At 46.7% G+C, this 14,508-nt stretch overlaps 7 protein-coding genes across 8 annotated transcripts; 3 read left to right on the top strand and 4 right to left on the bottom strand.

Moving 5' to 3' along the window:
* Positions 1–40: 40 nt before the first annotated feature.
* Positions 41–2,124, top strand: TERG_06581 (uncharacterized protein; the record flags this gene model as incomplete). Its single annotated transcript, XM_003232541.2, has 2 exons — positions 41–87; positions 235–2,124. 2 exons carry the CDS (start codon positions 41–43, stop codon positions 1,460–1,462), a joined length of 1,275 nt encoding a protein of 424 aa, XP_003232589.1. The 3' UTR covers positions 1,463–2,124.
* Positions 2,125–2,228: 104 nt separating this feature from the next.
* On the bottom strand, positions 2,229–3,560 carry TERG_06580 (rRNA biogenesis protein RRP36). Its single transcript, XM_003232540.2, has 2 exons — positions 3,345–3,560; positions 2,229–3,269 (listed from the first exon to the last, which is right to left on the bottom strand). Exons 1-2 carry the CDS (start codon positions 3,495–3,497, stop codon positions 2,379–2,381), a joined length of 1,044 nt encoding a protein of 347 aa, XP_003232588.1. The 5' UTR covers positions 3,498–3,560; the 3' UTR covers positions 2,229–2,378.
* Positions 3,561–4,058: 498 nt separating this feature from the next.
* Positions 4,059–5,659, top strand: TERG_06579 (uncharacterized protein; the record flags this gene model as incomplete). The annotated part of the gene is made up of 2 exons (XM_003232539.1): positions 4,059–4,315; positions 4,378–5,659. The coding sequence occupies 2 exons, from the start codon at positions 4,059–4,061 to the stop codon at positions 5,657–5,659; spliced, it is 1,539 nt and encodes a 512-aa protein (XP_003232587.1).
* A 392-nt stretch (positions 5,660–6,051) lies between these two features.
* Positions 6,052–7,651, bottom strand: TERG_06578 (the record flags this gene model as incomplete). Of its 2 annotated transcripts, XM_003232538.1 has the most annotated exons (4): positions 6,052–6,338; positions 6,401–7,126; positions 7,353–7,539; positions 7,622–7,651. In XM_003232538.1, 4 exons carry the CDS (start codon positions 7,649–7,651, stop codon positions 6,052–6,054), a joined length of 1,230 nt encoding a protein of 409 aa, XP_003232586.1. The 2 variants fall into 2 exon arrangements, with proteins under 2 accessions (XP_003232586.1, XP_047606981.1); XM_047750237.1 differs by lacking the exons at positions 7,353–7,539; positions 7,622–7,651 and having other exon boundaries at positions 6,401–7,055.
* Positions 7,652–7,787: 136 nt separating this feature from the next.
* TERG_06577 (mitochondrial 37S ribosomal protein MRPS9) lies at positions 7,788–9,179 on the top strand. The gene is made up of 2 exons (XM_003232537.2): positions 7,788–8,788; positions 8,853–9,179. Exons 1-2 carry the CDS (start codon positions 7,984–7,986, stop codon positions 8,942–8,944), a joined length of 897 nt encoding a protein of 298 aa, XP_003232585.1. The 5' UTR covers positions 7,788–7,983; the 3' UTR covers positions 8,945–9,179.
* Positions 9,180–9,202: 23 nt separating this feature from the next.
* TERG_06576 (uncharacterized protein) lies at positions 9,203–12,485 on the bottom strand. Its single transcript, XM_047748641.1, has one exon. It carries the CDS (start codon positions 10,531–10,533, stop codon positions 10,105–10,107), a length of 429 nt encoding a protein of 142 aa, XP_047604628.1. The 5' UTR covers positions 10,534–12,485; the 3' UTR covers positions 9,203–10,104.
* A 670-nt stretch (positions 12,486–13,155) lies between these two features.
* On the bottom strand, positions 13,156–14,031 carry TERG_12431 (uncharacterized protein). Its single transcript, XM_047751389.1, has one exon. The coding sequence runs from the start codon at positions 13,929–13,931 to the stop codon at positions 13,623–13,625; it is 309 nt and encodes a 102-aa protein (XP_047606980.1). The 5' UTR covers positions 13,932–14,031; the 3' UTR covers positions 13,156–13,622.
* Between the last annotated feature and the right edge of the window lie 477 nt (positions 14,032–14,508).

The following is a 14,508-nucleotide window of genomic DNA, read 5'->3' as shown; positions in this document are numbered from 1 at the left end:
CCGTCAGTGTCCACGCCGAGGGGCCCTCCTGTCCACGATTATGCAGGAAGAAAAGACGACTCCAGATGACAAGCGGTCTCCCAACTCGTGAGTCCCGCTACCCCCCCCGGTATCCCTTCCGTCTCTCGCTTTACACCCTTTCTATGATACCATATAGATGCCAGTGCAGCTACGTTGGCGCATATACAACTGTCTGTTTCTTGTTTCCCCCAGGCTAACCTATATCTATACCAGGTCCCGGAGGAGTGGGGGTCCAGCTCCGAAAATATCTATCAAAAAGGAATCCCCGCCGTCCCCTAACATGCAAACTGGACCAAGCAGACACCGCCCACAGAAACTAGACCTGTCGTCCGTGGCTAGCAGCCAGGGCCCGGCCACTGCCAGGGGGCCGTTGACAGCTCGAGATGGGCTGGCCATGCATGACGTCGGCCTTGCATGTCTATCCCCTGGGTTCCAAACACAGGATCCTAACATGAGAGAACAGCTGCAGAGAAGTATCTCTGTCAGAGACCAGCAACGTTCCATAATTGAGTCTCGCCTACAGAAATCTGCCAAGGGCGACGGTCCGGATTCCGTCAAACCCTCAGAATCAAATCTCTTTGGCTCCGCTGCGCCAAAGTCGAGCAAGAAGCGGCCACCTCCAGGGCTGTCCATTGTTGCTCCATCTGCTGCCACTTTTGCTGATGAAAGAGTCATTCAATCTGCACCACTCAACCAGACATTCACTGGCCGCCATCAGCCACAACCTCTAACTCGCCGTTTTATCAACCCTCCAGATTTTACCGCTTCGCCCCAGGTAAATCATAACCCAGCCAACCAGACCAACAACCGTTTGCCACCAATATCAGACGTATTTGGCACCGATGCTCTAGGCCCACGAGACAGAGATAGAGATAGAGATCGTGAAGCAAACTCCCGGAATGGACTCGGCCCACACTCTCAATCTAACAGCCATGGGCCCCTTCCTTCACCCAGCATTGCTGCCAATCAACCTAATAGTGCAGTAACCAAACGACCCCGGGAATACCGCTCTGCCGAGGAAGCGGTGCACGAACTCGCTGGTGGGCGCGAGGATCTCCTTCCCCGAATAGTTCATTACAGTGGGAACAGGGCCAACAGCCCTCGATCACCTGCAGGGGCCCACAACGGAAACGGGGAGGGCCACTCTTCCCACCCACAGCATCACCAACCACATACTAGTGGCGGACCTCCCAGCAGCCAATTTCCCAGTCAATCGTCGCTTGGATTCCCTGGTTCAGGCGCTCGTCGACGCACCAGAAATGAGTATGAGCAGGATCATGGCAGTCCACCTCTTGGAAACGGGCCCGAGCATAGATATAGGCCCCCTCCAACTTCACACGGGCCCTTTGGAGCTGGACGAGATTCGCCCGATACCCAGCGAAGGAAGAAGGAAGAGTTCTTAAGTTTATGTGCTCGTGCATGGGATTTGTTCCATTCATAGCACTGTCTTATCTCTCCTTATATTCCATACGCTCCAGCCTTGCACTCATTTTATCTGTTATGTCACTATATTCACACGGTATCATTACCACTCTCCCATTCTTTACGGAGCACGTCTTCTCTGGATCCTTTTTATTTCTCATGCGCTCCTTTCTCACCCGTCTCTTTTTATTTTTATTTTTTTCGACCTTTTAGGTTTACTTTCTAACCCCTTCTCTCCCTTTTCGCCTCAATGCTCATTCGCGGGCTGGTTACTGTGGATGTGTTTCACGGCCCTTTTCCTTTCGATTTCCTCTTCTATCCTTTGATGTTTTTTTTAGCAGCCATTTCTTCTCTATCCTCACATTTCTCGCTCTCTCCATATCTCTCCCCACTACACTTATACAACTTACTTACATCTCTAACATCTCCCTTCCCTACCTTACTTTCCTATTTCCTTGCTTTCGATCATTTCGTGTGGCATAATATTGGGTATTCATGATTAGGATGGATGCTGGGTTGGATTAATGCTGTCATATATAACTATTTTCTTACGCCCCCTTCCCACCTCTTGCCACTCAGACTCCTTTCTTTCCACCATTTCTCAATACTCCTATGAACTGACCATATCATGCGCCTGCTCTGAATTTATAACAGAGGAGCCAACAAACATATTAAAATATTTTTTCCCCTCAGAGAAATCTTTCCTTCTATACCTTCCATCGTTTACGTGTTTGCATAGATGAATCTTACAAAAGTTGTAAGCGACCCATATAATAACAATAATCTACAACTATTTTAAGCTTGATCTATGGCTTCAAGTTGAGCATTTTGAATCACGCCGGATATCATGCTCTATGTAAAGAGTGTATCGTATGCTTACAAGGGGGAAGTAGAGGCACGATAAAGTACCTATATCAATACCCTCAACATCCGGCTCACCCTTCCACCATTCTTCTACTTCTAGGCATCTCCCTTTTCTCCTTAGAAGCAACTTTCTTCCTCCGCCTCTCGATGCCTTTCTGCCTCTCTTTAGCCCCCATCGACTCATATTTCTCCTTCAGAGCCTCTTTCTTTAGATCTGCTCTCTTCAAGAACCACGCCTTCTCCTTCTTTCCTTCTTTGATCAGTTCTCTCTCCTTCTTCCGATGTCTAGCCAGCACCTGTCTCTCTCTTTCCCGGTTCTCCATTGCCCTCTTCCTATCCTTCATAGATGTGATCATCTTTTTCAGCCGAGCCTTTTCATCATCTTTCTTACTTCGACGTAATTTTTCCTCAAGTTCCTTCAGTTCTGCATCTCGGTATTCGTTTAGGAATGCATAATTTTTAGCCGCTGCTAGATCAGAATGAGATTTGGAGTAAGATGAGGATTTGGTGTTGTGGCTGTAACTTTGTACTGCACTGTCGAACCGCGGATCCCTCGATTTGACTTGTGCTACGTTTTCTCCGTCAACAACAACTCGTCGGCGACTGACTGCGTATTTGCTTGATTGGACCGCAGGCGCGTGTTTGGAAGAACGGGCCTCCTTGTGGTTTTTGTCCGAGAGTTCACTGTCTCTCGATCGGTCTGACTTGGAAGCTTTCCCCTCTTTCGCTCTTCGGATTCGCTCGCGAAGTTCATTCAGGGCGTCTGATTTGGATTTCTTGTACTTGGTATTTTCATTGGCTTCTTCCACTTCCCCTTCCTCTTCACCCCCGTGCTTCCTTTTAGCCCCCTTCTTCAGGGGCCCAAGAGATTGCTGGGCTTTGGCAAGGGCACCGAAAGATATTTGTGACAGTGACGATTTGATATCATTGTCTCCGTTGTCTTCGGAAGAAGCGTTGTCTGGCTGTTTCAATGGAAGTTTGGTCAGCGATACCCAACAATTTTATAATATAGAAGACCAAAACCACTATGAATATACCATTTCTCCATTTTCTAACTCGTCATCTTCATCTTCATCGTCTTCACCGCTCAGAGTGTTCAATTCCTCAGAGCTTGAGAAGTCATCCTCCAGTTCATCCTCATCTGGCCGGTGTGCTGTAACCCTTTTGCCCAGTACACCTGAAAGAGCCATTACTTTTGGCTCTAAATATTCTCCCGTAGCTTTTAGCCAGTATGATATATATTATAGCCTGCCTTGTCTTGCTATCTCGTCTTCTTCATATTTGAATTTCGGTATCAAGCCCTGCAAGAAGTCGCAAAAAAGGTAAAGTTTATTTTTCTGCCTCGCCAAGCCCCAAGGCGGTGGATATCTTATCTGATTGTTATCATTATCTTATCTATATACACGTGATGCTGTCAAAATCCCAAATTTTTTTAAATAATACGGGTACGGAGTAACTACTCTCATCCTTCAGCGGTCTTCGTTATCAGGAAGCCTACCTACGGCCATGCTCAAGGGCCGGTATGGCTTTGTTCCGTCATTATCGAATTATTGCCTAATTTGGGGTGTTAGAATTAACTATCATTCACAATATTCAGGCTTCCCCTTTTGCAGTCACTTCGACTATCGAGTGAGTATCAGTATTTCTAATATGGATAGCTGGCCACTTACTAATGACATGAGGCTTAGCGGGTACAAGTCTGCTCTTGGTCTAATAGATCTACTAGAGTTTATACTACAACGCCGCATATCATGTTAGAACGAGACATAGAGCAATCGCTCCCCCCTGTGGACGGGCATGCGCAATCGCAGCAGGACGTTGAAATGTCAAATGGACTGGAAGACACAAACCCAGGCACATTTATCAGCTGCCCTTATACCAATTCATCTCTGATACCCCGACATTCGAGTTCATCACAGGCGTTTGGTCCTCACCCTTACGCGCAAGTATCAATCAATGAACCCCTTGAATTACTTCCTAGAACTGTTTACAGCAATAATGACCCCTCGTGAGTCGTGCTTTTAGGCTCTATTTTAACATGAGTTTAAGTAACTTAACTGTGATACATAGATACCCTCATCGGCCATCACATCCTCCTCAGCCTTACAATATTTTTGCACATCACTCCCTTTCTGCATACAGCAGTCGCATATCACACATGCCAACAAATACGGACCTCGCTGGGCAAGCCGCAACAAACAATCTCACCCCTATATGCTCTCGACCGTATTCAACAAGAGCACAGCGATCTTCAACGCCTGACATACAACCCGTTGCGCCCACTCCAAAAGAAGAGTACATGGCCCAAGCTGAGCTCGAGTCGGAATCCTCACAAACACAACAGCCGCTGCTTGTTGTCCTTGATATGAATGGAACATTAATATACCGAAGACGTCGTACATTCCCTCCACAATTTACCAAGCGTCCCGGCCTAGATACGTTTCTTCGGTATCTATTTGATAACTTCAAAGTCATGATTTGGACTAGCTCACAGCCGCATACAGTGAATGAAGTTCTGGATAAACTTCTATGCCCCTTAATGAGAAAGCAATTGGTCGGAGTATGGTCACGCAAAGATCTTGATTTGACCTCCAAACAGTACAAGGAGAGAGTTCAAGTGTATAAGCGTCTTGACAAAGTGTGGGGAGACGCGCATATCCAATCCCAATACCCCAACCAGGCTGCACAGAATACAAAACCACGAAAGAAGAGTAACAAAGTGAAGCTTCCACGGATACTTGGAGGAGATACTCAGGTTTGGGACCAAACGAATACTGTCCTCATAGACGACAGCAAATTAAAAGCTGCCGCCCAACCACATAATATCATTGAGATACCTGAATTCACAAATGACCGTAAAGTGGACGAAATCAAGAATTTAAACACTGTCATACGCCAACTGGATATACTATCCCGTCAGAAAGACGTTAGTCGCAAACTGAGGGAGTGGAATCAGAGACGGCCAGATGGGGAGTGTGACAGCATTGATGTGGATGCTTTTTGGGAGAAAGAGCTGATGCACTCCTCTCTTGACATAAATACACTCGAGTTCACCACATCCCATGAAAAGGCGACTGTCACTACTACTACTACTACGAAGACAACCAAGAATATCAAGGCGCCCCAGTCCCTCACCATTGAACAGCTAATTAGTGCGGCGAAAATATCACACGCAGCAATTAATCAATGGAAGAACAATCCTACGAAGAAAGGGGCAAGCGAAGAGTCTAAGCACCTCAGCGATGGAAGACCAAAACCAACCAAAGGCCAAAAGCGAGCTGCGACAAGGAGGCGGGCAAAGCTTAAGGGAGCAGCAGGGTCCAAGAAAGCTGACCCAGTTTTATACCCGTAAGGAGGAACTAAGCGGTTCGTGAGTCACAGCAACTGAATCAGTGTCACGTATTGTGCTAAGCGGCAGTGCCCGTTGGCCAGCAGCAGAAAAGGTACTCCATACTCTAATATTCTGCAGACTACGAGAAGACAATACAAACCTCTAGTGCATTAGGCTAATGGGTATTTGCTTTATGGATGACTTAGGAAATTCATTTCACATTAGGGTAGACAGCTGATTAACAGCAGCCAGGCATAGGAACATTACCATTCGGCAGTGTTCAGGTTCGCCGTCAAAACACATAAAGTCATAAATATGTACTTAATTGCTTTTTCCCTTTACCTGGTATCTTTTCGTTTTTTTGTTTACTGGGGTGACTGGAAAACGTCAAAAGGGACGTCCAAAGGGATAGTTTACTTGCAAACCTTGCCCTCAGTGCATTCGTATTCCTTGCCATTGACGGTAATAGGCTTGTCCTGAGCCCACTGGTCCTCGACGAAGGCTTTGTCCTCAGGCTTGCTAGCATCTAGCTTGGTGAAGGTGTAACTGTCGATATCAGGGGCAACGTCAAATGCAGGAACATAGTCCTGACCACGGATGACGAAGGCTCCCTGGATGACGGAGTCGTTGGTCTTGCCATAGACGGAGGCAGCACCGAAGATATACTTGCGAGAGCCCTCAAGACGGTTGAAAAATCCACCTAGAATCCATAAATTAATCTCCCGATTCCCTTGAAACCGAATCACCGTGGGCAATGCTTACCAATCAAGTTGTTAGACATGAATGTCATCTTCAACTCGTCATTGTACTTGTAGTCAACCTTCCAGAGGGAATAATCTTCAGGGTTGTAGTTTTCCCAGAACCACGGCATGGCAACGGAGCGGGTGTCCTCGTTGGAGTACTTGCGCTTCCAGTCATCAAGGATCATTGATGGCTTCGGGAGAGCCTCAAGAGGGTGCTTGGCCTTGGGAGCTGGCTTCTCCTCCTCCTCGGCAGGGGCAGCAGCAGCAGCAGCTTTGGGGGCAGGAGCTGGCTTGGCAGCCTCTTCCTTTTTCGGCGGGACATTCTTCAATGGCTCGTCGACGAAAGGAGGCTCAGGAACAACAGCCTTGAAAACAGGCTGGTTGACAATGGTTTCATACCATCTAGTAGTGGCAGGGTTGGAAAGGCGCCATTCCTTGCCGAGGACATATTGGAATCCGCGATAGCAGAGACTGGCAGTGAAGAGATCAGCAAGAGTTATACGCTCGCCAACGAGGAAAGTGTTGGTGGTAAGGTGCTTCTCAAGGACATCGAATGCTTTCAAAGCACGAACAGAGACATCCTCAACAGCCTTCTTGTTGTAGGGTTCCTTGCCAAGGATTGGGCGGAACCAGGCACCGACGTTTGGAACAATTTCAGAGTTGGCAAAGCACATCCAGCGAAGGATGGAGGCATAGTCCTGCTTGGTCTTTCCGAGAAGGGTAGTCTTCTCGTTCTGGGAAGCAACTACAAATCGTTAGTGGAAGTGTATACTAAACAAAGATGCCTCAAGTCTCAAATAAACGACGTCAGGATTGTTTAGAATAGAAAACAAAATTCAGAGTCAAAGTAGTCAACACAGCATGATTAAGCCAGGGATAACTGAAAATAGTATTGAACTTCTCATCATAAAAATATCATATCACCCAGTGAAATAGTAGAAGAGAGGGGAATCCCTATGTAGAGTACTTACGGAAGACCGCAATGGCAGTAGACTCAGTCAAGAGGAAGCCATTGGCACCAACGAAGACAGGAACCTTAGCGAGAGGGTTGATCTTCTGAAATTCAGCAGTAGTAGCACCGGGGATAGCCTCAACGAGCTCAAGATCAAGGTCGTTGGCCTTGGCTACAATACGGCACGCAGAAACGCGTGGGTTGTCCTGAAAGAAGTCTTGACGTTAGCAGTGAGCTACAAGCCCGTAACGGCAGGAAGAACGAGAATGAAGCAGGGATCGAGCATACAATGACACCGTAGATCTTTCCAAACGACATGACGGGCAGAGACGGGAGACGTCTTTCAGCTTCCAATTGCTTGCTTGCTGGTGAGGATGATGAAGAGGAGAAGAAGAGAACTTTTTGCGGCGGGGTGAAAAATGAAGAAAAAAAGAAGAAAATCTCGGTTTGTTGTTAGTTAGGTAAAGTTCTTTAGGAAATTTTCTCCGACACCGGAACATCATTGATCCCCGAAAGTCATGTGATATCAAATTTTCCCATGGCCATCATGAACTTTTTTGTCAAAGACAAAGATCAAGCAGACAGGGCAGAGCGCCGGCACAGGGCCAATTAACCAGATACCACGACATTTGCGGTCCTCCATCACCATCATGGCCTGGCAGAGACCGGTTCTCGCAGCTCGGACGTTCCGGCTCCCACGGTGCTTAACCCAATTCGAGGCCTTCCGACACCAACCATTTTCGACCACTACTTCTTCTCCCCTTGACGATTCCCCCAATGCCGCTCCTCCGCTTGATCCCAGCGAATCACTCAGACAGCCAACTCGTATGCTACCCGTTTCACGGTCGTATTTTACTGGGACACCCAAATTTACAGACTACGAGTTGAAGCTTGAATACCTGAGAGCCAAATACATGGATTTGCCTAGCTATGGCCCTAGGGAAGCGCCACGAGTAGCATGGCTAGTAAGGGGCCAATTTTTGGCAAAGGTCAATGAAGAAATATCTGTTTCGAGGTATGCGAGGCTACTGAAAAGCTTAAAGGTGTTGAACAAGATCAAGGCAGAAGTAATGCCGGCGGAAGTTTCGCAATTCATTGAAGAATTCTCAAGGCCGAGAAATCTATACCAGTGGGAACTCAACCCACGGAAGCCTGATGAGGATGGCCGATCCCGTGGCATAGGGAGGCGAAAGACTGCACATGCAACTGCTTATCTTGTTGAAGGAGATGGCCAGATTATCATCAATGGGAAAACCATCTCGGAGGTATTCCCTAGACTTCATGATAGAGAGAGTGCAATGTGGGCGTTGAAAGCAACAAATCGACTACATAAATACAATGTATTTGCTGTTGCTCGTGGAGGCGGTGTCACCGGCCAGGCGGAAGCAGTTACTCTTGCCGTTGCGAAGTCACTTCTTGTCCACGAACCCGGTCTGAAATCCGCCTTGAGAAGAGGTAAGTCCTCCCTGTCGATGTTGCTGTTCTAAATTATGTACTCATACTAAATCTACCTAAACAGCCGGTGTTATCAGAACCGATCCCCGTCAAGTCGAGAGAAAGAAGCCTGGAAAGCTCAAGTCAAGGAAGATGCCCGCCTGGGTCAAACGATAATATCAACGTTGACTTTGCTTCTTATTGCCTCCATGGGGCTTTTTTGTTTCTTTCAGATATAGTCGCTTGAAACTGTATTTTATCTATCATGTATACTCTAGGTGTGGATTGGGTAATAGAATTATTCGCCGTTATCGGTTACTCACATGATGTGTTATTACCTAGGTCGAGTAGCATTTCTAGAAGCACTCGCTACAGCCTATCGCAAAAATGCTACGTGGGATCAGTAACCAAACCCCCCACCCCAAAAAAAAAAAAGAAAAAAAAAATCGATCCTCACCCTTTTCATCGGTTGGTATGCACTGGTGAGACATCTGCAGCTATCTAGGAAAAGAAAATGTATTCCATTTCTCTACAATGTTCTAGGGGAATATGTAGATGGCACAGACCTGATGGATTAGTAGTCTAAACTATGCCGTAGTCCAAAAACTGTTGAAATACATGCTGACTTATAGCTATATGTAATTCTATTAATGAGCATGCACGAGGATTTCAGCCCACCCCTTCGACTAGGACGATTCTGGATTGATATACTCCGGACAGAAATGAAATATAGCAAGTGCGGCTGTGCTAGTATATCTGATCCCATAAGATCAGCATTAACGAGTGGATGTATCAGGAAGCTGGCTCCAGTCAGCACCATCGACGCGCACAAGATAAATCTCATAGATGTTAGATCCGGCTTAAGCCCACATTCTGAGCCCATATCCAAATTCTCGGGAATAACCTTGCGCATCGTATATATGCATGGAGAGCATATCCAAATTATTGAAGCCAATTCCCCAAGAAGAGAGGGGGGGAAGACGCCGCTAAGTCTTCAGGTCTGCTCAAGGAAACATATTCTCCGTTTCTCAAAACAATTAGTCGAAACCCCAACTGAGATTTCACTTGGCTACATTCTTTTTGAGAGAAAGAAGTTCAACAGCCCTTCTTCTGTAAATAGAGTCCAGGGTAAGAAGACGCCTCTCTGATGAGGCGTTAAGGAAAACGGGAAAGAAATTGCCTCCTTAACTTAGATAGATCAGGGGTGCTATACTTAGGTGGCGGCTGACAATCTCCCCAGCAGTTTAGTTTCTGCGTAGCCTGTGTTGAGTACAGAGTAGGTATCTAGCATCATATGAGGAACAGATTCGCAGTCAAGTAAGAACATCAACGTGTCCCTAATACGAAGCTGTGGTTCCGAGGTCATAATTGCCGCGTTTAATATTTCCCGAAAGCGCAAGATAGCAGTTGTCGATGGCTGGATCAACGATGCGGCAAGTTGATCTCAACCACAGGCTTGTGTCACTTGCAATGCAACACCCTCGTATCGACCTGACATGTGGCGTAAACCCCATGTCAAGCCCAAATATAATCAGTTGGCCTTGGGAGTCTGACAATTGAAAAAGGAGCAAGAAGCGCGTAAAAAGGAAAGCTGCGACAAGTATTGTCATCTTGATGGTGCTCTTGACCGCGGAGCATATTTCCGGTTCAGGGACCCATGATCTGAAACCTCCACTGAGATCAGTCTTGTAAAGGGCGCGTGCCATCAAAATGCCCTTGTCCACTCTCCTGATCGGCTCTCGCCTCGACATTATCGCATCCATCATTCTCAAGCCAAAATAATTTGTTTAGAGGAAGACCCGCTTAACGCCGCAGATTGGCTTGATTATCTCCCGTGCATCACCCATCACACATAGATGTGGTTGTAAAGCCCTCTCTCCTCGGACTGGTGTAGTGAACGAGGCCTGCCTCAACTTGCAGGGCTTTTGATCTCTGCGACGCCTATTTCCACTCTGATACCTTATAAACACGCAAGGATGTTTCTGCCCACTCCCTCACGTTATCAAGATAGTAACATCAGCTTGAAGAGGAACAAGGGAGCAATTCAGCATTTTACCCGCCATCACTTATCGAACTCCTTGTTTTGATAGCTTTAATATTGTTGGAAATATGCTGGAAAGAATGAACAAAAGCTGATTCGTGATGCTTTTGCCTCGATTGAGCGAGCTTCTTAGTAACTTTCTTGTCCATCCTCCTTACAAGGGTCTTAATCCGTGTCGAGGTAGACATCTTTCTAGCGAGGAGATAGCAAGATCAGCGTGTGAGTGGAGGAAATAGAGTGTTGCTCCACACGGATGTCCGGAGTACGGGCGAATGCTTGGCTTCTAAGATCAAGCGTTGAAGAGAGTTTGCCAGTCCAAAAGGAAGAAAATCAGGAAGCTAATCGGGAGCCCAACAGAGGGTGAGATCTCCAAAGCCAGGAAATGAATCGATTCCCAGGATTCTTTGGTTAAGAGGGAAATGCGTCCTTGAGTTACCTAGTGGCTTGGTACTACTATAATACTGGCCAGTAGGATAGTGAGAACTCAACTCCACGCAGGTACGAGGAGGCTAACCTCCTGCACCTGAAATGTACGTAAGAATTTCGGAGTTGCCGTCGACTATCATTATTGGTCTGCCAAAGGAAGCTTCTTCAGTGACAAGCGCTGCTCGTGTATGCATCAGCCACCCAAGGAAGAGGTGAGCCTATTCCGTACTGGGGCACTAGCTCTTGGAAAAAGGTGAGAAAGTGATGGGATACTTCAGCGCGCAAATCATGGTTGTAACATTAAGGCCAACTGTGTGGTTAAAATTCGGCTTTGGCAGACCGTAACGTCCAGAGGCTGATCTTTGCAACATGAGAGAGTTGCATGGGCTTGAAGAGTGGGTGGACTTGGAAGCCACCAGTTATATCCATCCAGGACTGCCTTTGAGACTTCGAGAAATATTTTCGAAATTCTAGATCTGGCCGACAAGGATGATCTGCAATCCCCAACGTGTCCTAGTCTGCAGACTGAACAGGCTGAGCCTTGGGGCCAGTGTTCATGTTGATAGAAGTGTGTCGAAGGAAAGTCATTTTTCTCCGAGAGAACTGCATATGGAATACAAAGTAAATCTGCGCAGTTACAAATGAAAGGATTATTAAAATTAGCTTCTTACTGTACGGAGTTCTTCGCATCGTAAAGAGCGAAAGTGTCTCGCATGAAGGACGTGATTCCACCATGGTACCGTTCAATCTTATGTCAGAACTCCATACTCCATAACCCAAGTCTATATGTACTCCAATTTAGCCTGTACATTATTTGTACGGAGTAGAGTTAGCTTGGATTGTTTCCTTATCAGTCGGTCGATATATGTAGGCCATTTTTGATGGACGGCCCGGAACAGTTAGCTTTCCAGAAACGCCATTTTACTGACCAAAGGAAAAATACTTCGGAGTAACTCCAGGTGTTTTGACTATACTGTTATATTATTCGCTTCTGCCGAGAAAGGTGGTTATGACGTGCTCACGGTTTCGCTAAAAGTCTAGTGGGTCCTCGGGCTATGATGATGGGCTTTGGCCGTGGTAAGACTTTCCTCACAAGGCTATGAGCAGAGAGAGAGAGAGTCGTACCCCATATATCACGGTTAAGTTGGAGGGTGTTGATCGAGATAAGGGGGAGAGCTGTTGGCCACTGTTAGAAATCTGTTAACAATTGGATTTCTTTTCTTTTCGAAAATACGAAGAGGTTTCCTGCCCTCTGAAAGAAATACGGGCAGCCACATAAAATTAAAATGATAAGCTGCCAGCCAGGTGATGGGTCGGCTTCTAGCTGTATGGGATGGTTGTGAGGTGAAACCTTCCGCTCACCTTTGACTTCTGTGGTTGCCAAAGCTTTCGTTTCAATGTAGCTGGGCAGGGTATAAACAACTGTTGTAGATCGTGAGCATGACACCTGACACTCTGGATGAGAGGAACGCTTGTTGCCAGAAGGGGGTAGCATGTCTTAGGGTGATGCTCTTGCTAAGACTGATAGCCATGAACCATGTTTCATCTCCTCCTCTGTTGGCGCCTAGGGACATCCCCGGCGTGGAGGGGTCTGTTACTAAGTTATCGACCCACCGAGATCGAAGCCAGGGGTGAGCTCTGAAATAACAAAGTGGATTTTGCAGCATCCAAGCTTGTACTTCGTACAGGTAAGTATACCGAAGGCCACTCTTGATGCAGGGGAAAACCTGGAGCGGCAGCGTTGTTGGTGCTGTTGGCTGTTGGCAGGAGAGGAAATAATAAACAGTTGACGTTGGAATAAAAGAAAGATCGCGGGTGGAGCTTGGAACATCACATTTCCCAACTGGGCAAAAGAGACGACCGCTCCAAGAGCCTCACTCCACCTCCGCGTCTTTTCTTGATATCAACACCAACCGCACCCCAGTTTTAGCGGCATACGAAGTGCTCCATACTCAGAGCTACAATTGCACAGCTGCCCCCAGGGAACATCAGAGTCTTGACAGGAGCGGGTGGACTATGTTTCGCGGGACTCACGACCCAACCAGCCAAGCTTGCTCTCATGCATTCGCAACATTCACACTATCGCAGTTCTCACAGGGGAGGGAGACACCAGCTGGTACCCAGTACCCATGTCGCGTATTATGGGCTGAATCGCCGGTGTTTCTCTTCCCAAAGAGAATGGTGGTAAAATAAGAAAGGCGCATTCTGATACCTCGACTTGGGTCTGAACCATGGGGATTGCTGAACTGATGCTGAAAAAGGGGGACAAGAAAAAGAAACTGACCAGAAGACAAGAAAATAACAATAATAATAATAATAGCGAGAACTAAGTATAGTGCTCCGTATGACGAAAAGAATCCCTATCCACGTGCCCTCTGCTTGCATGGTCTAACAAACACTATCAGGAAGCAACCTATCTCGACCCGAGATTGTCGTGACAAATTTCGCCTGGCAACGAGCCAGCTGTGGATCATAACTCAACAGAAACGGTTCGGCTAGCTCAACGGGCCCTTGGCAGCAGGAAGTCCTTTTACCTCGGGTTTCTATTCTCTGAATTCCATGAATATAGCTAGAGGACTGTACAAAGGGATGTGATGGCCATACATTTATAGAGAGTATCGGAACATCTGGTATCTCGACAACAACTTGGCTACAACTGAAAGACTCTGTGAGGTATTGTTGTCTTGATCTTTCCATGCAGTGAATCAAGGTAAGGTCCCTCCTGCGAAAAACAAGATGGTACCTGAAACTGGTCAACCGTTTTCTTCATAGGCTGTCAAGTGTGGTTTGCAAAAAAAAAAAAAAAAAGGCTCCACTCGGATTCATGTCTTCAGGGGCCCACCTACTTAGGTAATCCCAATCCTCCTGTATGAAGGTACAGCGCCTGTTTCGCTTGGTGCAATTTGCGAGCTTTTGCTTTTCTTTCATTCCTCGTTTCTTTCTTTTTTGCCTTTCCATCCTCAATTTCTTGCTACTTTCGAAACCCCCCCAATTCCACGATGCGCTAACGTCAGGCGATCAGACCAGATTCCATTCTCCACTATGACATGTTCCTGATTTCTGCTTTTGATGCCTGTTCCGATCCCCCTTCAGGGTTCCAAAAAAAAAAAAAAAAAAAAAAAAAAAAAAAAAAAAAAAAAAAAGGAAGTGTTCATTGTTCTTTTTGCTCTCTGCCTGCCCAGTCCGGATCCCACGACCTGCATGTTGCGGGTTCCAAATTCAAATTAGCTGAAGAAGATGGAGGAATGCCAATTCGTCTCTTTAGTTACCTATG

Source organism: Trichophyton rubrum (assembly GCF_000151425.1).
Source record: "Trichophyton rubrum CBS 118892 genomic scaffold supercont2.8, whole genome shotgun sequence".
NCBI classification, from domain to species: Eukaryota; Fungi; Ascomycota; class Eurotiomycetes; order Onygenales; family Arthrodermataceae; genus Trichophyton; species Trichophyton rubrum.
Note: the sequence above shows the minus strand (reverse complement) of the source record. Positions and strands in the feature narration are given on the sequence as shown.

Coding starts and splice junctions, on each gene's coding strand:
- TERG_06577 (XM_003232537.2), top strand. CDS start 7,984: ATGGCCTGGCAGAGACCGGTTCTCGCAGCTCGGACGTTCCGGCTCCCA. Junction 8,789..8,852: donor GAAATCCGCCTTGAGAAGAG/GTAAGTCCTCCC, acceptor CTACCTAAACAG/CCGGTGTTATCAGAACCGAT.
- TERG_06580 (XM_003232540.2), bottom strand. CDS start 3,497: ATGGCTCTTTCAGGTGTACTGGGCAAAAGGGTTACAGCACACCGGCCA. Junction 3,270..3,344: donor AGTTAGAAAATGGAGAAATG/GTATATTCATAG, acceptor CCATTGAAACAG/CCAGACAACGCTTCTTCCGA.
- TERG_12431 (XM_047751389.1), bottom strand. CDS start 13,931: ATGGAAAGATCAAGACAACAATACCTCACAGAGTCTTTCAGTTGTAGC.
- TERG_06576 (XM_047748641.1), bottom strand. CDS start 10,533: ATGATGGATGCGATAATGTCGAGGCGAGAGCCGATCAGGAGAGTGGAC.